At 57.0% G+C, this 24,939-nt stretch overlaps 6 protein-coding genes across 6 annotated transcripts; all 6 read left to right on the plus strand.

Moving 5' to 3' along the window:
- Positions 1-1,050: 1,050 nt before the first annotated feature.
- LMXM_36_2010 (conserved hypothetical protein) lies at positions 1,051-2,163 on the plus strand (the record flags this gene model as incomplete). Its single annotated transcript, XM_003874501.1, has 1 exon — positions 1,051-2,163. One exon carries the CDS (start codon positions 1,051-1,053, stop codon positions 2,161-2,163), a length of 1,113 nt encoding a protein of 370 aa, XP_003874550.1.
- A 604-nt stretch (positions 2,164-2,767) lies between these two features.
- LMXM_36_2020 (chaperonin HSP60, mitochondrial precursor) lies at positions 2,768-4,468 on the plus strand (the record flags this gene model as incomplete). Its single annotated transcript, XM_003874502.1, has 1 exon — positions 2,768-4,468. One exon carries the CDS (start codon positions 2,768-2,770, stop codon positions 4,466-4,468), a length of 1,701 nt encoding a protein of 566 aa, XP_003874551.1.
- Positions 4,469-6,947: 2,479 nt separating this feature from the next.
- Positions 6,948-8,645, plus strand: LMXM_36_2030 (chaperonin HSP60, mitochondrial precursor; the record flags this gene model as incomplete). Its single annotated transcript, XM_003874503.1, has 1 exon — positions 6,948-8,645. The coding sequence occupies one exon, from the start codon at positions 6,948-6,950 to the stop codon at positions 8,643-8,645; it is 1,698 nt and encodes a 565-aa protein (XP_003874552.1).
- Positions 8,646-12,758: 4,113 nt separating this feature from the next.
- LMXM_36_2035 (conserved hypothetical protein) lies at positions 12,759-14,816 on the plus strand (the record flags this gene model as incomplete). The annotated part of the gene is made up of 1 exon (XM_003874504.1): positions 12,759-14,816. The coding sequence occupies one exon, from the start codon at positions 12,759-12,761 to the stop codon at positions 14,814-14,816; it is 2,058 nt and encodes a 685-aa protein (XP_003874553.1).
- A 2,215-nt stretch (positions 14,817-17,031) lies between these two features.
- On the plus strand, positions 17,032-18,375 carry LMXM_36_2040 (putative alpha-1,3-mannosyltransferase; the record flags this gene model as incomplete). The annotated part of the gene is made up of 1 exon (XM_003874505.1): positions 17,032-18,375. The coding sequence occupies one exon, from the start codon at positions 17,032-17,034 to the stop codon at positions 18,373-18,375; it is 1,344 nt and encodes a 447-aa protein (XP_003874554.1).
- Positions 18,376-21,348: 2,973 nt separating this feature from the next.
- On the plus strand, positions 21,349-24,090 carry LMXM_36_2050 (putative serine/threonine protein phosphatase; the record flags this gene model as incomplete). The annotated part of the gene is made up of 1 exon (XM_003874506.1): positions 21,349-24,090. One exon carries the CDS (start codon positions 21,349-21,351, stop codon positions 24,088-24,090), a length of 2,742 nt encoding a protein of 913 aa, XP_003874555.1.
- Between the last annotated feature and the right edge of the window lie 849 nt (positions 24,091-24,939).

Below are 24,939 nucleotides of genomic sequence, written 5' to 3' on the forward strand. Positions count from 1 at the left end.
AGGAGAGGGGGGGGGCGAGATATGGTGAAGACGACAAGGCCCTCGGCACTTCCTCCTCGGACCTTCTCTTTCATCTCTTCTTTTTGTTGTTGCTGTGTTATTTTAACGGACGCCATCCACCATGCGCATCGCCCCATCTTCATCCCACTTTACCTCCCTCTCTCTTGCAATGCATCCACATCACGAGTAACAGCTGCTTCGTGTCACCCAAAGGGAAGCACCGGCTGGCCTAAGGACACAACTTAAAAGAGAAGCGATAAGACGAAAAGGAGGGTCGGTACCCCCCCCCCCCAAAGACACACACACACACAGTGTGTGTGTGCAACAAGAGAGGGGCTCGGCCATTGCGTCTCTGTGCACAGCGGCTCTGTCGCTCTGCCACAGCGGGTGCTAGTCAAGGATTGACGGTCAAATTGTGAGTGGCTGCCGTTTGCGTCGCTTCCTTTGTATGTGCGCGGGCAACGTCCCATCAGACTTCTTGTTTCTCCTCTCCTCTCACGCCCTCGCATTCCTGTCCTTCACTTCTCTTGCTTGTGTGTACACATGAACGTGCATCTGTGCGCGTGTTTCTCCTAATCCCTCTTTCTGTCCGCCACCTCCGTCGTGGCGTGCAACTTTCTTTTGTGGCGTCTGTGCCCCACCTCTAGCGGCACAGAAGAGTGCAGCAGAGCAGCGCAACGACAGTACGTTGTTCGTCAGCTTTTTCCCCTCTCCTGCCGCAGCCCTTCCCTCTCCATGTATCCTGCACTTCCTCGCCGTCTCGATGTGTGCAGCGGTGGCAGCGCCGCCGCATCATCATGTCAGCGCGTCGCGCCGGCTGCCGCTCCTTCCGCTCCACAAAGCCGTGCTGCTGCGGAGAACGTTGGGTGCGTTATCACGCCGGCGGTGGCGCAAGCGGCACCGCCATCTGCGCAGGCCACGAAGACATCGCGCAGTGGGCGTCTGTTTGTGAACCACAACACACAGTTGCCTGCTCAATCCGGGGCTGCGGTATCCTTTCCCTCGACGGCCTCCTTTACCGCAGTAACAGGAGTGGCGTCAGGGCCTTTGATGCGTTTGCACGCCGGCAACCGTAGTCACGTCATCCGACCTGGGGCGAGGACTGGAGCTCACGATGGTGTCACCGCTTCTGCTTGTGCGGAGGTCCATTTAGCTGCAGCATCTCCTCTCTCCTCAGCGCCGTTCCAGCCTGCGCACGGCAGCGACCGGCAGGGTCTTGTTCGCGGTAGAACCGTCCCAGCAGTAGTTGACGCACCCCATGACTCCAGATCCCGTCTGTCGCTTGAAATCGAGGGCGTGCAGATGGGAGAGGAGGTGGTGGTGGACGTGACGCCCGTGCGGCAGCGCAGCGGCACCAGTTCCATTTCGAACGGCTCAAACGATGCGGCGCAGCTGCAGAAGCTGCGCCGCCAGCTGGAAAAGGTGACAGCAGACCTCAAAGCCGCGGCGAACACAAATCGCCGACAGAAGCAGGAGCATCAACAGCAGCGGGCGGAGTGGCTCGTATTTTCCAACGAGAGTGATGCTCGTCTGTTTAACCTACAGTCCAATCAGGCGAGCCGAGAGCAACTTCTTTGCAGCGAGCTCGGTGACGCTATCGCGCATCTTCTCGCTGAGTTCAAAGCCCAGGCGTTGAAAGAGCGCGCCGCCGATCAGGCACACGCCAGCGACAAGGCTGAGTGGGACGCAAAGCATGCCGCGCTTCTGAGCGAGCTGGAGGCTGCGAAGGCGGCGCTTGCCACTCAGTTCACCGCCGCCAACTCGGCTGATACCCATAAAGAAGTGGCTGACCAACTTCGCGCCGAGCTGGAGGCCCTGCGGCGCAGCGCTGAGGATCAACAACGCAGCTTGGAGGAAAAGCTCATGCACACGCAGTCCACTCTTCAGGTGAATCAGTCAGAGCTTAACCGGTACCTTCAAGAGAGGGACCAGCACAACTACTTGGTTGGCCAGTGCCGACTTTTTATTCAACAGGTGTGCCAGCCTGGGTTCAGCGTCGTGAAGGGACTGTCACTGGAGCCGGTGGAGACGCAACGCCCTGAGCCGACAGGGTTTGTGCTGGTTCCGTTGGCGGTGCTGCTGCACGGCTACGCGCTTCTCCCCGAAGGCGACCGGAAGGCGTTGATCGAACATTACGATGGAAAGGCGAAGTCTCTAAAGTGAGAATTTTCGCGCACAGCCGGCAATACGCCTCGCCCTCTACTTATGTGTCTCTCTGCCTGTGCGTGTGTCTCCTTTGGTATCCATGTACAAGAGCGCCTCCTTCGAAAAGCTATCACCACAAAGGAAGCAAACAATGAGGACCGGACTGCAAGCAACAAGTGTGTGTCACTATGCGCGTGCACATGAGTGGCGGTTGCTGTGGTGTGTATTCTGCCTCGCGGTGGTATGCCTCTGGCATTCTGTCCACCCTGTATTTTCTGCTCTACTTGAGCTGCTACAGTTCACGCAATGGGACCTCCTTTTGCTCAACTTCGTTTTTTGTTTCAGCTTCTCCCTCCTCCCTCTCTCTCACGTACATGAGCTCACACGCGCCTCTACACGCTTGCACACACACTGCTGCTGCTGCTCTTACCCATGTATGCCGAATCTCGTCCCACCGCCCCTATCCCCTCCACCCTGTCCACGGCATAAACCAAACCACTAAGGTAGCCCCGTATCAGCACTGCGCTATTTCCATTAACCACCGCGTACGCTTTTCTTTTTCTTCGCGCTAAAGTTACCGAAATCAATCGAGACAGACACTCCGAACATACAAAAAGGAAACATGCTCCGCTCCGCTGTGCGTCTTGCCGGCAAGGATGTGCGCTTCGGTGAAGAGGCCCGCCGCTCCATGCAGAAGGGCGTTACTCGCGCTGTTGCTGCGGTAGCGACGACGCTGGGTCCGAAGGGTCGTAACGTGATTATCGAGCAGGCCTACGGCGCGCCGAAGATTACGAAGGATGGCGTGACTGTTGCCAAGGCGATCGAGTTCAAGGATCGCTTCGAGAACATGGGTGCGCAGCTGGTACGCCAGGTTTGCAACCAGACGAACGACTTGGCTGGTGACGGCACCACGACCTCTGCGGTGCTTGTGGACAGCATCTTCGGCGAGGGCCTCAAGTGCATTGCCCAGGGCACGAACCCGATCGACATGAAGCGTGGCATGGACCGTGCAGTGGAAGTGATCCTGAAGAGCGTTGCCAAGCAGAGCCGCCCGATCAAGGGATCGGAGGACATTGTTCAGGTGGCCACCATCTCGGCCAACGGTGATGAGGAGATCGGCAAGATGATCGGTCAGGCGATGGACAAGGTCGGCCGCGACGGCGTCATTACGGCGCAGGACGGCAAGACGATGGCCACTGAGCTGGAGGTTGTGGAGGGCATGAAGATCGAGCGTGGGTTTCTCAGCCCGTACTTCGTGACGGACGCGAAGGCGCAGAAGGCCGAGCTCGAGGACTTGTATGTGCTTGTATCGAAGAAGAAGATTAGCACCATCCAGACGTTGCTTCCTGCCCTCAACCACGTGGCTCAGCAAGGCCGCCCGCTTCTGATCATCGCCGACGACGTGGAGAGCGAGGCGCTGACGACGCTGATCTTCAACAAGCTGCAGGGCAAGCTGAAGGTGTGCTGCGTCAAGGCGCCGGGCTTCGGTGACACTAAGGAGGGCATGCTCGAGGACATTGCTGTTTTCACTGGCGCTAAGGTGGTGGGAGACGAGAACACTGGCGTGGAGCTGGATGCCAGGAACTTCGACCCCTCCATCCTCGGCTCTGCAAAGAAGGTGACAGTGGCGAAGGACGACACAGTGATGCTGAACGGCGGCGGCGATGCGGCGGCGGTGCAGGAGTGCCAGCAGTTGCTGCGCGACCGCATCGAGCAGGAGGCTGTCGAGTACAATCGGGAGAAGCTGCAGGAGCGTCTGGCGAAGCTGAGCGGCGGCGTGGCCGTCATCAAGGTGGGCGGCGGCTCGGAAGTGGAGGTGAACGAGAAGAAGGACCGCGTCGTGGACGCTGTGTGCTCCACTCGCGCTGCGGTGCAGGAGGGCATCGTGGCCGGCGGTGGCACGGCTTTGCTGCGCGCCAGCAAGGAGCTGGAGGCTCTCGCCAACGACTCTTCCCTCACCCGCGATCAACGCACGGGTGTGACCATCGTGCGTAATGCCATCCGCCTGCCGGCTATGAAGATTGCCGCGAACGCTGGCAAGGAGGGTGCGGTTATTGTGGAGAAGGTGCTGGAGGCTTCCGAGGAGGGCATGGGCTACGATGCGCAGAACGACAAGTACGTGAACATGTTCGAGGCTGGCATCATCGACCCCACCCGCGTCGTACGTGTGGCCATCAGCGATGCGACGTCTGTGGCGAGTCTGATGATGACGGCCGAGGCCGCCATTGTTGAGGCTCCATTGGAGTCCGAGAAGGACAAGAATGGCAAGAGGCCCGCTGCCGCTGAGGCGGAGGATGACGAGGAGCTGTTCGGTAGTTACTAGAAGCCTAGGTTGCTCAAGGTTGAGATGTTGGTGCGGCCAAGAGCCGCTTTTATTCGCCCATATCGCTGCTCTCTCTCATCCCTTCGTCCGCATTACTTCGCATCCGCGTGAGCAACACGTGTGTCTGTGTGTATGCTCGACGACACGTTTTTGTTTGATTATCATATATTTTCCTTTATGCTCACAGTATATATATATATATATATATTTTTTGCGTGTGTGTGTGCGCGCGTTGTTCTTTTTTTCGTTTTGTGTGTTCTTTACCGCTTAGTTCAGCTGGTTGCGAATCGCCACTCGTGTTGTTGCACCTTCACCGACTTTCCACCCCTTCCCTCTGCCATACTCCCTTCTTTTTCCTCCCTCCTCCTCCTTTGCACTGAAGGCTGTCTTTAGGGGAGGGGACCGCAGGAAGATGGGGGGGAGGGCGATGTAGGACGACGGCGTCCCACTCAAAAAAGGGGGAAGGGGTGAGCAGAAAAAGGAAGAAGAGTGTGCGGAGAAGACTCCTGTGCCGGTGGGCCCTCTCTCCTTTCTTTCTGTACTTCACAGTGCATGTGTGCGCGCGTGTGCACCTGCGATGTCCGCTCTCTCTGACATTGTCGCCTGGCTTGCCTGTGTGTCGGTTGGCGTTTTTATAGCGTAACCTTTCTCAGTTCTGATTAAGTAACATGATAATGCGGTGTTTGAGGATGTAACGGGTGACAGAGAGAGAAGCAGCCTGAAAAGCTCGTCGCCCCCTTCCGCCTGACATTCTGTTCTTGTCCCTCGCCATCTTCTCCCGCACAAATGCACCGGTCACTCTCTCCCCAGGACGTCCTAAGGCATAGTACGGAGGACGGAGGTGTACGTGTGACCTACGGTCGGGACTGAGGAGAGGATTGCTGCACGCATCCTTCTTTACGGTACGCTACAGCGCCTTAGCATCATGCGCGAGAGCGAGTAGAAAGGATGGTGGAGCTGTGGCCTATGCAGACAAGCCGATGCTGTTGTGTGAAGAGGGAACATGCATATTGATGGGGGGGGGTTATACAGGTCAGGCGGAACGAAGGGTGGAGGCGAGGGGGCGCGATTACGGCCCGTTCCCTTCCCTACCCTGCCACTTCGACAGGCTGCCATATGTGTTGTATGGTTGCCTCCGTCTTTTTTTTTCTCCACAGCAGACAGTACTTAACCCACAGAAATACACACAGAGAAGCGCATACGAGCGGAAAGAGCTTTGTTTATTTTTCTTCAGGCTTCGTGGACCTCCCTCTACCCCCGCACCCTCTTCACGACCCCTAAAAAGAGAAGGCTAACTGCATGTGTGTGTGTGTGTGCGGGTGTGTATGTGGCATGGAAATGTGCTAGGAACTGTTGACGGAAAAGCGATGGTGGCGCACCAAGGCGGCAACACCAGTAGACACAAGAGCAAAAAAGGGGGCACAATGGAAACTGCACGTGCAAGGCCACCACCTGCTCATGCGCTGTACTGACCCACGTTTCTGCGGTCCTTCTTTGCTCGTCTCGCTGTTGTCTACACCCTTTTTGTGCTTGCCTGTGCATCATCACTTCGAGTTGACACATCCGTCACGAAATCCACAGTGGAAAAGGGAGAGGTGTATATGAGTTGAAAGGAGGAAAGAAACAACAAAAAATAATGATAATGTCAATCACGTGAGCTGCGCGAGCGATGGTGGACGCCCCCTCGCCGCAACATGCGCATGGGGCGACCTGTACGTACTTCTTGCAGAGGTGGAAGGGAGCGACCGCTGCTAGTAGTGCCAATGAAGCGCATCAGAAAGTATACCGCGCTCCGTCGCTGCGCGTCACCATTAGCCGAGACTTTTTGCTCTTGCAGGACATAACAGAAGAACCATAGCCACCACCTGTCATTTCTTCGTCACTCCGCGTTTTCTCTCGTCTTTTCCAACGCTGATATCCCTCCCCCTCTTCCTTGCTTACCCACCCCTTTTTTCTTCGATCACACATCCACGGCCTCCACACAGATTGCCACGCCTCTCTAGCAACAAGCAACGAAAACAACCACGAAAAGCAGAGCACCATTTTTATTCATTATCTAACAGCGTCCATCCCCTCCTCCCTCCCTCCTTCTCGATCTCCTATTAACGCGGCAGGCCCCTCCTGTCCTCCCACGTAAAAGCCTCGCGCGTTTCTCTCTTTCTCTCTTTCTCACGTACGCGGTCTATTCGGTGCCTGCTACGGTGATCACGAGAAGACGAAGAAGCGAAAACATCTATCCACCCCCTTCCCGTTCCCAAGAACGAACGAAAAAAAAAACATAACGATCTTCACCTCTTTACAGACTTTGTGTGTGTGTGTGTGTGTGCTTGCTGTGTTGTTTTGCTTCGTCGTCCTTTGAAGGCTTCCCGTTCATCTGCCTGTCCGCGGATTCGCTTCCTTCTACCCATCCAACCCCCTCCCCTACCCTCCCCCCATATTCTCTCCGCATACCCAACTTCCCACAGAAAACCTTTTCAACATGCTCCGCTCCGCTGTGCGTCTTGCCGGCAAGGATGTGCGCTTCAGCGACAAGGCCCGCCGCTCCATGCAGAAGGGCGTTACTCGCGCTGTTGCTGCGGTAGCGACGACGCTGGGTCCGAAGGGTCGTAACGTGATTATCGAGCAGGCCTACGGCGCGCCGAAGATTACGAAGGATGGCGTGACTGTTGCCAAGGCGATCGAGTTCAAGGATCGCTTCGAGAACATGGGTGCGCAGCTGGTACGCCAGGTTTGCAACAAGACGAACGACTTGGCTGGTGACGGCACCACGACCTCTGCGGTGCTTGTGGACAGCATCTTCGGCGAGGGCCTCAAGTGCATTGCCCAGGGCACGAACCCGATCGACATGAAGCGTGGCATGGACCGTGCAGTGGAAGTGATCCTGAAGAGCGTTGCCAAGCAGAGCCGCCCGATCAAGGGATCGGAGGACATTGTTCAGGTGGCCACCATCTCGGCCAACGGTGATGAGGAGATCGGCAAGATGATCGGTCAGGCGATGGACAAGGTCGGCCGCGACGGCGTCATTACGGCGCAGGACGGCAAGACGATGGCCACTGAGCTGGAGGTTGTGGAGGGCATGAGCGTGGACCGCGGCTATGTGAGCCCGTACTTCGTGACGGACGCGAAGGCTCAGAAGGCTGAGCTCGAGGATGCGCTGGTGCTTATGAGCGCCAAGAAGATCCAGAGCATTCACAGCCTTCTCCCGGCTCTGAACCACGTCGTGCGCAGCGGCCGCCCGCTTCTGATCATCGCCGACGACGTGGAGAGCGAGGCGCTGACGACGCTGATCTTCAACAAGCTGCAGGGCAAGCTGAAGGTGTGCTGCGTCAAGGCGCCGGGCTTCGGTGATAACAAGACCGCCATGCTTCAAGACATGTCCGTCTTTACTGGCGCGCAGCTGGTTGGTGATGAGGGAACGGGACTCGAACTGGATGGCGAGAACTTCGACCCCTCCATCCTCGGCTCTGTCAAGAAGGTGACAGTGACGAAGGACGACACAGTGATGCTGAACGGCGGCGGCGATGCGGCGGCGGTGAAGGAACGCGTGGAGCTCCTCCGCGAGCTCATCAAGAATGAGACGAGCGACTACAACCGTGACAAGCTCAAGGAGCGTCTGGCGAAGCTGAGCGGCGGCGTGGCCGTCATCAAGGTGGGCGGCGGCTCGGAAGTGGAGGTGAACGAGAAGAAGGACCGCATCGAGGATGCCCTGTGCTCCACTCGCGCTGCGGTGCAGGAGGGCATCGTGGCCGGCGGTGGCACGGCTTTGCTGCGCGCCAGCAAGGAGCTGGAGGCTCTCGCCAACGACTCTTCCCTCACCCGCGATCAGCGCACGGGTGTGACCATCGTGCGTAATGCCATCCGCCTGCCGGCTATGAAGATTGCCGCGAACGCTGGCAAGGAGGGTGCGGTTATTGTGGAGAAGGTGCTGGAGGCTTCCGAGGAGGGCATGGGCTACGATGCGCAGAACGACAAGTACGTGAACATGTTCGAGGCTGGCATCATCGACCCCACCCGCGTCGTACGTGTGGCCATCAGCGATGCGACGTCTGTGGCGAGTCTGATGATGACGGCCGAGGCCGCCATTGTTGAGCTGCCAAAGGACGATCCCGCTGGCGCGCCGATGGGCGACATGGGCGGTATGGGCGGTATGGGCGGCATGGGCGGCATGGGCTTTTAGGCACGGTGATTATACCTTTCCACGCCCTACTTCTGCTACCTGAGCCTCTGTGTGAGTGTGTGCCGCGATTGTTTCCGAACTGTGTTTGGGCTGCTCTCTCGTGGCTAACGTGGGGGTGCCCACGGAGTCAACAAATGGAATGACGCTACGGCTACTCTCTCACAGAAACGGGCCCGCATATACACGCTCGCACTCACACGCCGTCTGTGGTGTAGAAGTAAGACCAACAAGGAAGATACCGTCAAGCGAGGAGGGAAAGACAGGAGCGTCGGAAACCAGAACAGACAGACGACCGAGGTTGGGAAGGAAAGACGATGAAGTCAAGGAGTGGGTGTAGAGGGTGCAGTTCTTGGCAGAAGGTGGCAACACAGCGAATGCGAGGGAAGCCTTTGTGTTGCCGCATAGACACAGCACGTTGAAGGAGGCGCGCAGGCGCCCTTTGGCGCAACACCGACTGATGTGGATGCGCTGGAGGGAGGGGGAGAGCACGCGGTGGCTGGATCAGCGAGCGGGCGGCTTTGGTGGATGCTGTGCGCCGAGTTTCATCTCTGTGCTGTCCCGTACACCTGATGCTGGTGTGTTCCCTGTAGCGCACACGTCTTCTTTCCTCCTCCACCCAAACCTCTAAAGGCACCCCGCCGTTTCCTTTTTTGTCTTGCGCTCATGGTGCGTCTTTCCCCCTTTTCTTGGCTACACGTGTTCCCTCTCTCTCCTTCTCCAAACACGATCGCCTTTTGGTGATGAGGGGGCTGCGAAGGAACGCGTGAAAGTCGGGGGAAGGGGAGGGAAACTGGCGGTGGATGAAGGGAGGGAGATGGGGGGGGGGTGGCGTGGCGATCTACAGAGTGGGGGGTGAGTCAGCAAGGAAGGCAGAGTGGCCGTGCAGTAGTGGTGAAAACGCTACTAGTACCCCTCCACTCCAAGCACTATTAGCGCCATCACTGCTCGTTTCCTTTGTTCTTGTCCGAGCCGCTGCTGCTCAGAGAGGCACTGTTACACGCTCCCAGTAAGCGAGTGAAACAATATCCCCACGAGACACAAACATGGCAAAGCTCTTCTTGTCGGTAGTCGCCCCCCTCCCCTCCTCCCCTCCCTCCCTTCCCCCTTTCTACGTGCGGCATATCCTCCGTGCAGCTGTGTGTCATTTTGTTTTGTGTTTCCCCTTCCACTCGTGCCGAGCCCTCTTCACAGACGTCACCGATTTGTTCGACTCATTTTCTCTCTTTCCCTGTGTGCGTATGCCCTCTATCTTTGGCTCGTCTTTTTTCGTGCTCTATGTCTCTCTTGTTGCATGGTCGTGTGTGGGGTGTTTCGCAGCCGGGGGCTGCTGCGTGAGTTGTCATGACACGGCACGAGGGAGGAGGAGGTGTAGGGGAGAAGGTAGTTGAAGAGACGATGGACGTGATACTCAGAGAAACGAGATGCATATGGTGTCTTCCCTTCAACGTGCACCGAATCCTGCCTCCATCCCCCTTCTTTTTCCTTTCCATTGTGCCCGCTAACCCTACTTGCATTGCATTGCGAGCGTGAAGCAAGTCGCAGGAGTCACACGTGCACACATGCACACACGCAGACAGAGATCCCTCCTCGTCTTTTTCGTTTTTTTGTTTTGTTTCTCTTTTCCATTGTTTCCCCTTCTTTTTTTTTGGGTTGTTTCCGGCTGTCTCTCTTTCCCCCTCCCCTCCCCTCCCTCCCCTTCTGTTTTGTTTTTCTGTGTATTCGCCCAGTGCGGGGGAGAGGGGAGAGGGGAGGTGGGAGAGGGGAGTGCGTCGTCGCTATTTTTGTCACGGTGTCTTCTCGCTTCATTTTCTGTGTGTGTGTGTGCGCGGCGTTTCCGTTTGCTCGACCTCCGAACGAACGTGCGTGTGTGTGTGTGCCTATGCATGCATGTATGTGCAGCTGCCACCACCACCGCCAGCGCGAGAACACGTGTGGACACGGTACACATATATAAGGATAACAGCAGACAAGAAAAGGGAAAGCACATGTATGCGCGCACCCATGCAAAACACGCACAGAGCAGGATGAGACGCACATGTTACGATGCCACGCGAATTGAAGGAGGAAAAAAAGCAATACTGACTACGCATACGGGCAACGCATGCACGCTGCGTACGTGTACAAGGCCGAGCCTGTGTTGAGTGTGCTCAGGATCTGCTTAGTGGTGTCTCTGTTGTGCCTGCAGCGCCTCCTTTTCCCTCTACCTTTCCTTTTGTTCTCTATGCGCACGCATGTGTGCGTCTTTCTGTGTTTATGTGCGAGAGGCCTTGTGCTACATGTGTGCTCCTTCCCCTCCAGCTGATCAGGGCTCGTCAACGCAGAGAGACTGAGAAAAAAAGCGAAGTTAATTAAACAACCGGCAGACGAAAAAGAAAAAAAAGAAAAAGGAGCTTCCATCACACGCAACAATGCTAGAAGGCATATCTCAGTGGGTTGTGCAGGCACAAGGCAATTGGGAAAAGCAAGCACACCGTGACGGAAGGGCGAAGCCGAGCGAAGACCCTCATGTTTCTCTTTTCGTGCCACAAATGACTTTTGGGCAACACACATCTGCAGGCCAACAAGGTGGCTGCAACTGCAGCCAGGGTGTACCTGTGTGTGTACCTGTGTGTGTGTGTGGGCATTTGTGCGGTTTCGAACCACGTTGATGCCCAGCGAAACTTTCCCCCCTCTTGAACGCAGCTGGTACCACGGAAGCAAAACTTCTGGTTTCCATACACTCCATACACAAGCGTTTTTGTGCCCTGATTGCGCCTCAGCAAAGCTTCCGTGTGTGCTCGCGCTTCAGCGAAAACCACGACCTCTTCCGCTACTTTGCACCTTCTACTCTCTTTTCATGTTGGCCCTCTCACCCCCTCTCCCCACATCCCCCCGCATCACTACGCGGCATTCTTTTCTTTCGTTTTGCCGAGCTCATGCAACGCCTCCCAACCCCTTGGATTGCGTATTCAACAGAGCAACGGCTTACCAAAGGGACGAGCAAAAAGAAAAAGAAGAAAACGCACATATTGGTCGCTGCACCACTGCACCTCAAGTCGGAGGCTTTGCTCAAAGGAGCAGCGCATCTCCTTCGACGTACTACTTTCCCCTTTTCTGGGTTTGCCATAGCGCCTGCAGCCCTCTCTGCCCCCTCCCCTTCCTCAACCTTGCCCACGAACTCGTATCCGTTCCGAAAGCTGGGGCGAGCACACGCGAAGGGAGAACATAAGCGACCATCTCTGTCTGTCTGTCTGTGTCTGTCTTACACACACTCACACACACACATCCCGACTCGAACGAGACAGAAACATCCCATAAACAAAAAAACTCTGCACTTGTACTGTTGCGGTTGTCACGTTACCGCGCTTCTCTGCGCGCCGCTTCTTTTTCTTTTTTTCGTTGTTGTGGTTTCGGTGTTTATAATTCCATCTGCCACCACTCTCCCTCTTTCGTGTTCTCGCTGTCCCTTTTCCCCCTCTTCGCTTCTCCCTGATTTCGTGGCACCATCACGCATACAAAACACTCATCTCACATAGACTTCGGTGTTGTATTCTTTTTTCTGTTTTGATCATGTTGTTGCTTTGGCCCTCGTTCTTGTCTCCCTGACGTCATTTCCCCCCCTCCCCCTCGCACACACATACGCACACGCCCTCTTTTTGGGTTGCTCCCTTCCTGTGCGTTCTCGCTCTTGGGGCCTGTGGCGCATCAACGACTTCGATTTCTTCGTCCACACCACACACACACACACACGCACAAACGCGTGATCGCGGTCACAAGTCAAAGGACTACGCGTTCGAAGGTGTCCTGTGAGAGGTCGAAGGAGGTGATTGATTTGGAGGAGACGGAAGAGGTTTGTTTCGACTGCCCTTTCTTTTCTCGCCAGCTCTTGTTGGTCTTTCACTTCTCTTCCTCACCGCGCGGGTTACGACTAGACGTAAATCACAGGGGATAATGTCATCTGGTAGTCCGTATCGTGGACGAGGCTCTCTTAGAGGTGGCGCATACCCGTCCACAAGCACGTTGTCATCGCCGTCGAGCCCCCACGCAGCGTCCTCGTCATCGCTCTCGCGGCATGCGCGGCATACCCGACTTGTCGCCTCGCATACCGGCTCTACCGCCGCTCTGACGGCGACTATGAGAAACCCAGCGGACATTGGCACCGCTGTTGCATCGCAGTCGCCCACAGACGTTTTGCGCCCACCCACGTCCGTAGAAACGATGATGTCGCTCACTGTGCCTGACGCGAGCTCTCGCCCAAGCACATCCTCCTGGTTGCCAACTCGACTCACCTCATCCTACTGTGTCCTGAGCGCGGCCGGACTGCAGGAGGACTTTTACACGAGCTGTCTATCCTGGGGGACCAATCAGATGGCGCTGGCGCTGCAGGAGGATCTGGTGTTGTTTCATCCGAGTCACCCGCGGCAGGCTTCCTCGACCGCACGCATCTCGACCCCTCCTGCTTCCGAGGAAGCTGGCCGCAATATCGGCACAGGGCCCTCTGCTGCCCTCTCGGGCCCGCGGCGAGCGACGGCGGTTGCGATGACCCGCTTCCAGGAGACGTCCTGCTTCCTGGGCATGTCAAACGGCGCTGTGGAGCTCTACGAAGGACGCGGAGATGGCACACTGCAGCGCACTATTGCCTTCGCTATGCCACCGCCGCCGACCGGCTACCTGAGTTCACTCGTGCTCGGTAGTGACGATTGCGATGGCGCAGCCTCGCCAACGTCGTCGACGTCTCGCGCGGCGCGCGCGCTTTGTCTCCTCAGCTCCTCTGTCTCGTCCATCAGCTGTGTGGGCACCAGCAGTCGCCATCCTTGGCTGGGGTCTGCAGCCACTGCCGCCTGCGGACTAATCACCCTGGATGCAAGGCAGGTGCAGCCCGCCATCCGCTTCGGCACGGATGCCGAGCTTAGCCTAGACGAGGGCGCACCGCGCTCATCCTCGGTGAACGCGTCCGTTTCCTCTGCTGTCAGCGGCAGACTCAGCAAGCTGCAGCGCGCCGCCTCGTTTCTCCGCAAGCACGATCGACTGTGTAGCGTGTCATGGAACGCGACAGGCTCGCTGGTGGCGACTGGCAGTGGAAGTGGTATTGTAAAGGTGTGGTCTCTGAGCGCGCCGCAGCGCCCCTTGCACACTTTCCTCGTCGATCAGGACTGCTCTGTGAAAGCACTTTGCTTCCACCCAGGAAGTCCCTATGCGCTTCTAGTGGGGGCCTCCGCTGGCGCGGCGGGGCTGCGGACGTACGACTTGTCCGGCGCCGAGCCCGTCTTGTCCTTCACTGGTGCGACGGCTGCTCCTGTGACGCAGGCCTTGTACGATCCTGAGGGCAACTACGCAGTCACCGGGGCCGGCGTCTCCTTGTCACCCGTCTCGTCTTCGTTATCACCACCGCCCTACCCAGCACTGGCTGCTCACGCAGAGCTTGGGGCAGCAGGCGGTGGCGGTGGCAGCGGCTTTCACGAGCACAGCACTGGTTGGCACCGCTCCTCGTCGACTCGCCCCAGCGCGACCGGCAGCAGCAGCGCCATTGGCGCCTCTGGCGGCGGCACTCTCCTGCACGACTCATGGGACGAGATGGAGATGCCGACTTCTCCTCTGAGCGCGACTCTTGACACGGCCGCCGGGTTTGCTGGCGCCTTTACCAGTGAAAGCAGCAGCAGCTCAGCTGCTGCGCACAGCGCGCCACCGAATGCGCTCGTGGTGTGGCGCTGCGGCACCAGGCGCCGCGAGAATTACCTCCGCGAGGCTCTCCTACAGCGCAGCGACCGGCGGAGAGACAGCACAGCGGGCCGAGACGACTTTGCTCGACACAGCGACGGCGCAAGCGACGACGACAGTGACGATGCTACCCAGGTGGACTGCCCCGCCCGAGGTGGTTTGCGGGATTCAACCGTTGCCGCGGACGACAGCCACAGCAGCGATATCGGTTATCCGAGATCGGAGTGGATGCCAATGTACGCCCTCCCTGGTCATCGTGCGCGGCCGCTGCTTATTTGCGCTCCCTTTTCGCAGTCCCCCTTTGCCGGCTGCTACGCGTCCATTGCCGGTGGCGAGGATGGCACAATCCGTTTTTGGCGTTTCTTCGAGGCCACCTCGGATGCCACACACTGGCAGCACCGTCGCCAAGCGCAGCAGCAGTCAGCGACGACCCAGGAGGACATGGATTTACTCGCCACCCCAGTGCTGCGGTAAAGACAAACAATGGCGCGCCCCTCGCACACGACTTCGTGCATGCAACAGATGGGCGGGTGATGATTGTAAAGACTGCTCTTGCGTCTTGGTCTCGTGGTGCTTCTCTCTTGCCTCGTCTCTGAGAAGATCGTCGTGGACAAAGATGTGTGTGTGTGTGTGCTCGGAAAAGCACTGCTGTGCAAGGTTAGAGCCTGTCGCTAGACTTTTGAATGAACTTCGGGCGAGGATGGGACAGGGCAGAGCACGAATCATTGTGCTTGCATGAAACAAGTGGACGTTGCCGTGCCGGAGGCGAGGTAGGATTGCTTGCGGAGCCGTATGAGTGTGGACAGGAATGGGACTGGTGCGCTCCTTATTCACGTCCGTTTGTTTATACCTGTGTGCAAGCAATCAATCTCCGGCAGAGGTGGTGAAGTCCTGCCGCCTTCCCAGCACAATCGCCCCGCCAAAAGAGTTTGCAGAAAAAAACGCCGGACCCCGCCCCCTCCCCCTTCCTCCTCCACGCCTGTGATATATATATATATACATACATACATACATATGTGTGTATATATATCTAATTGCCTGTCGGTCTGTAGTTGGCGTTATTCTTCGTCTTTTTCTCGTCCCTTTTTTTCGTTTGCGCATATCGGAAAAAAGAGAAGACGACCAGAAACGATGCGGTGGCGCTTGTAAAGGCATCGCGTGCGGCCTCTCCTCTCCTCTTCGCCTTTTATTTTCAGCCACAGGGAGCTACAGATGAACATGTGCAAAGACACGCATCTTCTCTGTTCGCTCGCGTTTTACACGACGGCACGATAGTTGTATGTCGGCGTTATACATGATGCTCTTGATGCTCACCCGTGTGGCCATACGTTTTTTGTTCTTCGGTGCTCCATCCTGTGCGGTACGTTCTCTCTATTTCGTCAGCGTTCAGTGTAGTGCTTATTCTTGCGGACAGTGCAGCTTGTGTCTTCCCCTGCGTTGGCGTCAACGTGTCGCCATGGGACGTCCCTGTTCCCAGCTTTGTGAGGAAGCCGGCATGCTGAGAAAGGAGTTCGCCAACTGATTTTGGAGCGAATGACAGTGCCTACACGGGCTGCGCAACGAGGGAGGGACCCCTCCCACCACCACCAATATGTGTAAACACACTCGCGAGGGTGCAAGAAATATGTCGCATCTTGTCTTTTGAGCAGCATAATGCCTGCGTGTGTTCTCTCTCGCACAAAAAGATGCTGGCGCTCTGCTCAACCAGAATCACAGCGATGCTACTTCCGTCACCGCTAGTAGGGCAAGGGCTGGCCCTGGCCAGAAGTCTGCTTGCAAGATAAATACCACCCGCGAGCGCCGCGAAGATGCGGCGCAACGTGCCCTCCCACAAATGTTGAGGAATGCTGCAACGCACATGCGACTATCCGGAGCGTTGACGCGCATACATCACGTTCCTTTCGTCCCTTCCCCTTCTCTTTCTCTCCACACGGCCGCGCGACACCATTGGCTGAGCCACCTCTTCCCTTTTCTCTGACCTCGTTTTCCATCTTACGGTGGTGCTGGTACGGTTCTGCTGCCTTCTACTTGCTCTTATTGCTGTGTCTGTGGCCCACGCTCCATATCTTCCAGTTTCAAGTAACCCCCTCCGAAAAGAAAAGTGCTCACCGTGCTCTCCTCAGGCCCCATAAACTGCTTGCCTGCAGCCTTTGGGCTGTTGGCATAATGCGCACTGGAATAATGCCCCCTCTCTCCTTTCACTTTGATGTCACGCAGCTCGTTTTCTCTTCCCATGTCAAGCAGCTCTGGCCACATTCTCTACTGAAACACCTCCCCCTTCTCCGCCATTTTCCCAGCGACGCCACCGCTCTCGTTCTCTGTCTTCTCGGCGTTCCATGACACAGGGCGCCAAGCGAGCAAGTGAGCAAACTGCTCTTTCCCATCCAGCGCGAGCGCACAGTCTCTCGCTGAGTAGACAGCCAAGGCCAGCAAGAGCGGCAAGCAGTGATAGTCACCTGTATTACGGCGACTCTCCGACTGAGTCGCTGTCATTCTGCTTCCCAGCGCCCGTACGCAAGGACGTCCTGTGTACTGGTTCAAACATTGCTTGCGCTTGCTTTTAGTCGTATCTAACCCTTTCCTATATTTTTGGGCACGCAGCAGCTCCCTCGCGTGTACCGCGTCTGCTAACGAGCGACTTTTTCCACTTGGACACACAGTGCTCAGCTGGAACACTCCAGCACGAGAGATGAAGTTCATGTACGTGGCGCTGGCCGCAGAGGCGGTCGTCATCATCACCGTCATCCTCACAGTGCCCTACACGGAGATCGACTGGAAGGCGTACATGGAGGAGGTGGAGGGGTTCCTTGCTGGCGAGCTCAACTACCGCAACCTTAAGGGCGGCACCGGGCCACTGGTCTACCCGGGCGGCTTTGTTTGGGTTTACAGTGTACTCTACTATCTGACCAAGAAGGGTGAGGCCATTGAGTTGGCTCAGTGGATATACGCCGGCGTCTACCTTGTGACCTTGACAATGATCTTGCGCCTCTACACCCGCTCAGGGCACACGTGGAGGACTATGATACCGCTCTTCGTCTCCAAGCGCATTCGCAGCCTCTACGTGCTGCGACTTTTCAACGACTGCTGGGCCATGTTGTTCCTGTTCGCCGCCGTCTCCTTCATCGCTGGCCGCCCCGGCGGCGCCGCCAAACGCTCGCGTCAGTGGTTCATTGGGTGCCTCTGCTACTCTATCGCCGTGTCCATCAAGATGAACGTGCTCCTCTTCGCACCAGGCATGTTGTACGTGATGCTCCGCACACTCCCTTTCTGGCGAGTCGCGTGGTACCTGCTTGTCTGTGCGACCTGGCAACTCGCCGCAGGCTTGCCTTTTCTGGCCTACGACCATAGAGCCTACCTATCGAAGAGCTTTGAGCTTGATCGGGTCTTTCTGCAGCGGTGGTCGGTAAACTACCAATTCCTCGATGCCGAGCTTTTCGTGAAGCCTGAGTTTGGCCAGGCGCTGCTCGCGATGACAGTGGCAACGTGGGTTTTGCTGTGGCGCACGCGCTGGGCCGCACGCACGTACTTGACGGATGCGGAGGCGCATGTGCTACATCCGGTAATTTCGGATACGTGTCGGCAGACGACGCTCTTGCGCCGCGGCACTGGCGAAGGTGACGAGACGATGGACGACGAGGCACAGGAGCAGGCGGTATACGCGTCCACGCTGCTCACTTTCTTCGAGGCCAACCTTGTCGGCGTCATATTTGCCCGCTCCATCCATTACCAGTTCTACACCTGGTTCTTCTACACGGTCCCCTTCGTTCTCGCCTACACGACACTCCCACGGGTGCTGCGGCTTGTGAGCTTTGCCCTCATCCGCCAGGGGTTCGAGTCGTTCCCACCGACGCCGAAGAGGTCGATGATGCTACAAGGTGGCTTTGTCTTGACGCTGTTTGCGCTCCTCTTTTTGGGTCGTGACGCTCGGCCAGCCGCCTCGCGGGACGAAGCGCATCCGACCCGGGACAATGAACCAAAGCTGCCACAAACACAGGTGGAGGACGGCGCAGCAGGCGGGAAGAGAATACGGTGAGGCGGACGTCACATCCTAAGCCACTGCTAAGTCCGTTGTGGGGACATTGGCAGCGGATGCCGTTGCAACCGCAAAGAGTTCATCGCCACGGAAATTGGACTTACCTCCTGCGCGGGCAAGCCAGGCCGAAGCCGCTTCCCCAGTAGGCCGCAATGAAATCCACCACTGCCACCAAGAAGTCCAAGTGGTGGTCAGCACGCGCCATCAGACAGGTTCTCTGCGCGACGCTCCAGTAACTCACTCTTCCTTCGCCTGAAGTGTTGGACTCGCGTAGATGTCCGTGCTGTGGTTGGTGTTTGATCATCTCGTTGTGGTGTATTTCTGCCGTCATCGCTCCCTCTCGCGCGTTTATCAGCGACGGCGCGGTGGAGCCGGGACGCGTGCTCGGGCGGCCTCATAGAGGTGTCTTTGTCTGCCTTTCTGTGGGCGTGTGTGTCAGTGCGTGATGATGCGTCCACCAAAACCCCTTTGCGCTTCACGTGTTTTGCGGCCGCTCACCTCACGTACAACCTGTGGCTTCTCTCTGAAGGAGAAGGGTTGGAGCAGATGCTGGAGATGAATTTGCGCGATAGTCTGTCCTTCTAACACGAGCACGCCGACCGATATATGCCGAGAACGACAGTTAACGTATCTCTGTCGCACTGCGGCTATGTAAAGGAGCCGGGCCCACCAAAACCGTTTGGCGTCGTTCGACCCGGTGCGATTCCACCGCGCACAGAGCGGCCTGGATCCACGATCACGTTCAGCACCACCGCCATACAGCAAAGGAAGAAAAAAGCAGGAGGTGGTTGCGGATATTCGTTGAATCATCGGCCCGGCTCATAGCGAGCTGCTACAAACGCGGCCATGACCGCAAGTCTATCTAGCTCAGCGTCAACTCACACCTGTCCACCGGCACCAAGAGTCCACAACCATACCCGAGGGCATGCTGCAAGCTGCTTGGGTTCTTCACAGGGTGGGAACTACACTGTGGTATTAAAGTGAAGTGGCCGGCGTCATCAGGGATGTCGAAGACGAAAAGGGGAAAAGTGACAGCTGACTGCTGAAGTCGCATGTACATGTCTGCGAGCATGTGTATACGCGTGTGCGTGAGTGTGATGCCCTCCCCCAGCAAGGGACTCGTTCTACATCGCGTAAACGTCCTCATTCTCTCGCCCTCAATTCGAATTCGGCACTCGCCTCCACGATGCGTGAAGACCGTGTGTTGCTCCCTCTCTGGCCCTCTCACACGGTGCACGAATCGAGCGACTAGAAGGAGCACGAGCCGTGCGCGCAAATGAACAAAACAACAAAAAATGGAGAGATATGAAAGCAGAGAGCGCGTGATGCGTTCCAGCCAATCATCGTTTATGATGGTGCAGCGGGTCTTACCGCCTGAATCGTTCCGCACTGTTTCGCTTTTTTTTCGCTGACCCAACATGCTGACGTTGTCACGACTGCTTTCACTCTCATGACCTTCCCCTCTCCCCTTTACTACCACCTATCGGCCCATTTCTTCCTCTTTTTCTCTTATGCCCTCTTCTTCCTCGGCGTGGTGTTGACGCAAATGAATCCCACATGGCGCACGTCCACTCACCGACACCCACAACCACCACAAGGAAAATACTCACGCCCATCACGAGACGTAGTGCTTCTTCCTCGTTTTTTTTTTTTTGCTTTGCTCGACACCCCGAGCGCACCGTTATCATTTACCAGTGACTATCACCGCGCCTTAATTGTCCTGTGTCACTCCCTTTGCTTTCTCTCTTGCCCGACGGTATCAACTCTTCCCTTCCCCGTCCTTCCCTCGATTGCCCAACCTGCAGACCTTCGCTGTCTTACCCCTCCCCTCCCCCGCACGCGCTGCCTTCCCTTCGCTGCTACACCCACCCAGGCACATAAGCAAGAACACATTCGAGTATCTGAGCGTAGCCGAGACGTGCAGGCGTAGTCCAACGTCTTCTTGCCTTTTTTTCTGCTCTTACTACGGTTATTTCTTATTCATACGGCTGCTTCTTTCCAGGTTGGTTTGCATACCCCCCTCCCTCCCCCTCCTTGCCACACACGCATACATACACACAAGGAGCCACGCGCGCACACTCGTGCGAGACGCAAGCGTGCAGGTATTGCTCTTCTCTTTCGTTGTCCGTCTCCGTCACTGCTGTTTTTTTTTGTTGTTGTACTGTTTTTCCTCCTCCCCCCTCCTCTGTTGTCTGCACTCAGCTACCAACTCGCTCACTTCGGTTGCGGTCTCCTCACGCGCCACCCGCTCTTCGCCGCTTTTTCTCTTTGTTTCCATGCCCTTTTGGCACCTTTGTCCGCCCTCTGCGGTCACTTGCTCGCCATCCGTTTGTACGTGTGTCTGGGACTGTCGTTGATCTGGCGCTGTTCCTCCTTAAGAACTGTTTCTCCTTGTTTTCGTTGGCTCTATCGATCGCGAGGTGGGGAGACTCGTAGAGGCAGAGAACGCGCCGTGTGAGCGCGTCAAGATAGCCTAGCTGCTCTCGTCGTGCCCTCTTAGCCAATTCTCTCGTTGCTGCTTGTCGTTTGCGTGTTGTGCTAGTGTGTTTTTCCATCTCTGTTCTCGTGCTTGTGGTGTGCCGTGTGTGCGCGTGTTTTTTTTGTTTGTTACGTCCTTGCTGTCCGCGCCACCTAACCACCATTAAAAGTTTTTTTTTTCACTCGTAACTGCATAGACCTCGTTCCGTTTTTCGAGTGGACGTGCCCTACGTGTGTCGCACTAGCACGTGAAGAGGGGATTTCGCCGCGTGAGGGTCTTACTAACGTTGACACGTGAAGCACATCTGCACACGCGCGTGTTGCATCGCAGCTCCGCACATACACAGGGGGGTCAGATACGCACATTACATCCGACCATCACACTGGACGGATTTTTTCCCTTTCTTATCCTTGTAAGGTTTGGGTTTTGCACCATACAGTGGGATCCGTCCCCTCCCCGCCCCCTCGCTCCCCCCATATCGGGCCCACGTCATAATGCCGAGCTTCTTTTTGTTTGGGAAGAAGAAGGATAAGAAGAAAAAGACCCACGATGATACCAGAGACGGGGGCGATGCGGCGACTCCCTCGTTGACGGCCAGGGAGGGCTCTACTGACTCGAAAGGGTCGGCGACAAAGCAAGTCAAAGGATCCACTACGTCTCACAATGCAGCGAGCAGGTCTATGCCCCCAGGTCTAGACACGCTGCCCGCCAACGCCTCCGGTCCAGCCACCGAGACTTCACCACCGTTGCCGCCCTCGAGGAAGCAACAATCCTATTCCGAAAGCGCTCTGCAGGAGCTGCCGCCACCGCCGCTGTCGTCGCCTCCGGTGACCAACTCGCTTGGTCTTTCGGGGAGTGCCGTCCATCTTACCCTCCATCACTCCACGCTCGATGACGTCGCCGTCTCTACCCCGCGCAGCGTGGATCTGTTTCCGCGCAAGATGTCGGAGGTGACAATCCCGCAGCTGACCGAAGTGTTTCAGGTCTTTCGGATGTTCCTCGACAACTGCGCAAGCACGGAGGTGAAGCAGGAGTCTGTGTCACAGCTGCGCAAGATCCTTCCCGAGATTGCCGCCGTCGACACCACTGTGTCGGCTGAGACGATTCAGGCCCAGAACTTCCACCCGACATTTGCGATTGAGCCTGTACTGAGACACTTGTTGGCGCAGCCGGCCCCCCTGCGCGCGCGCCTCTGCCTCGCCATCTACCGCTTCTGTGGAGAGCTGTGCGAGGAGCTGGAGGGTGACGTGTTCTGTCAGGAGACAGGGTTCTTTAGTGACCTGCAATGCATGAACCCGAACCTGCGTCCCGCCGCCGACGGCGACTACGACAGCTCTGAAGATCCACATCAAACCTCTCCCTGTGGTGGTAATTTCGCGGAGAACAGAGCTGCAAAGATAGAGCGCTGTCCTGACATCGATCTCCCGAAGATCTACAACAGTCTCCTGCACAAGGAAGACTACCTACCGACTGCCGAAGAACTCAACGAGATCTTTCTGCGAGTGCAGGAGCTGCTGCGAGCCGAGCCGAATGTGGCGATGGTGATGATGCCGGCCGTCCTCGTCGGAGATCTGCATGGACAGATACGCGATCTGCTGGAAAATGTGCTGACGCTGGGGGGCCCACTCGTGTCGAATGAGGCGCTGGCGCTGGCATCCTCTAAATCCCATGCGGCCACGTCGAAGGCGCCCTCCTCCCAGAAGAGAGGCAGCGTTTCTGCGGCACCTCCCACCTCCAAGAAGAGCAGCAAGGCGGCAGGCGCAGCGAAGACCTTCAGTGGGGCACCGAAAGGCGATGAGAACCGACCTACGCAGCCGCCGAGATACTTGTTCCTGGGTGACTATGTCGACCGCGGGCCGAGTAGCCTGTGCGTGATTGCACTCCTCTTCACGGCCAAGCTATTATCGCCGAACACCGTGTTTTTGTTGCGGGGTAACCACGAGTGCCCGAATACAAATCGATTCTACGGCTTCCTCGACGAATGCCACCGTCGCTACCCCATTGTGGACAACAAGGTCACCACGCTCCACATGGGCACCCAGTTGTCGTCCGAAGAGAACCCTGACGATGCAACTGCAAATCGAATCTGCAGTGGCAGCAGCTCCCCAGGCGTCAGCTCCACCTGCAAGGGCGACAGCGACGACTCGAACGCGATCAATACGAACAGCAGCGTCGAGCCGACCGCGGCTGAGGGGGGCGGGCATCTCGGCAAGGAGGGCGATACGAGTCCTGATGACATGGGGTGGGACATGAAGGATCACCCGCTGTGGCTTGTCGCGAATGACGCGCTTTGCTCACTTCCTCTCTGCGCCGCGCTTTACGAGGAGGTGGAGGAGGAGGACGAAGCGCCCCTGCCGCAGGCCACTGCCGCTGCCGCGTCGAACACCGAGGACATGCTTGCGGCTGACGGCGCGGAGAACCCCGGAGCGGCATCGAAAGTGAAAAAGCCCATCACAGCAAAAGCTGCAAAGAAGAGTGGCCGGCGCAGCATTGGAAATGCGAGTTCAGCGGAGTCCTCCAAGTCTCCGAATCGCGCAGCGGGCAAGTCGCCTACGCTCACTGACGGCAATGCACGCCCCACTAGCAGCAAGACAGCCAGTACCTCCAGCGAACTGTCGCCACTGTTCCCGCCAAGCGCCAACGCATCCTTTGCAAAACCGAAGAAGACGCGGCAGATCGTGCGCGTGTGTGCAATGCACGGTGGCCTGTCCCCCTTCATTGACGACAGCTTCGACGGTATCATCGCCATTAACCGGTTTCGCAACATCGCGCATGGCGCGCTGGCCGACCTCACGTGGTCAGATCCATCCTCCAGCGCAGCCGCCCAAGGCGCGACGGCGTCGAACTCCCGTGCGAACGCGAGCCAGCCACCTTTGCGCAAGTTTCAGTCTGCCTGCACCTTCGACGGAGCCCCCATCGGCTTCACCGGTAATCCGCGTGGCACAGGGCACATCTTCGGCGAAGATGCCACGATAAGCTTCATCAACACAAATCATCTGTATTTTATCGTGCGCGCGCACCAGTGCGTGCAGGAGGGCTTTCAGTGGAACCACAAGAACCGCCTGCTGACGGTGTTCTCGGCCCCCAACTACTGCGGTATGCGCAACAAAGGTGCGGTTCTTCTGCTGGATAAAAATGGAGCCCCTACACTGAAACAGTACGAGCACAAGGAAGTCGAGGAGAAGCCGCACGCGATGGCCACGGGTGCGCCACAGCCGCCGAGGCTATTCTCGTAGGAGCGCGCATTGCGCACCCCTGACCCGCGCTACTGCGCGGTATAGGGAAAATCTAGCTCATCTCTTTTTTTTGTGTATCTTGCGGCGACCGCTAGTTGATTGGGTGTGGTTCCTCCCCTCTCGCCTCTCTGCTGTACCTTGTGTGTGTGTGTACACGACTGCTGGTAGACGACGACTCCACTCGCTGTCTGCGTTTCATCTGATCGAACCATGTGGCGGTGCTTCTTGTCTCTTGCATGTATACGTTTCCTTTACCTTTTTCGTTTTCTGGATCTCCCTCGACTTTGCTGCTTCGTCCCCCCCTTTCTTTCCTTCCTCCTCGCCTTTCGTGTCTTTGACCGGATTCTGTGTGGTTTGCTGGTTGCTGTTTGGCGAGAAGAGAACGAAAAAAGGTACGCTGACCAGAGGTTGGGAAAAAAGGGGGGGGGGAAGGAGAGGGAGGCTTGCTCTGTGACTGTGACCTCTGCCCCCTTCCCTCTCTCCCCCTCTTCCCCCTCCTTCAACTTTTTTCTTTAAACACTGCCGTGGCCTCTTATCCTATATATATACACATATCTGTAAGTGTTTGTCTTTTCCTTCGCACAGGTGTATGTGTGCCCACCACCGGCGTTCATCACGTCCCATGCATGCACATCAAAATGTGAGCATACACACACGCACATGCACGCACGAAGGCAGATGAAAACTGGACAAACATACCCGTGTGACGGCACGGATGGGGCTCCCGTACATCCACGCCTTCGAGAAACCTCCCCTTTCTGTTTGATGGCGGTGCGGTGGGTGTGTACGTGTGTTTGCCTGCTGCACGCTGCTTCCTTCCCATCTTTCCCTTTCGCATCGCACCCCTTC

Source organism: Leishmania mexicana, chromosome 20, assembly GCF_000234665.1.
Source record: "Leishmania mexicana MHOM/GT/2001/U1103 complete genome, chromosome 20".
Lineage (NCBI taxonomy): Eukaryota > Euglenozoa > Kinetoplastea > Trypanosomatida > Trypanosomatidae > Leishmania > Leishmania mexicana.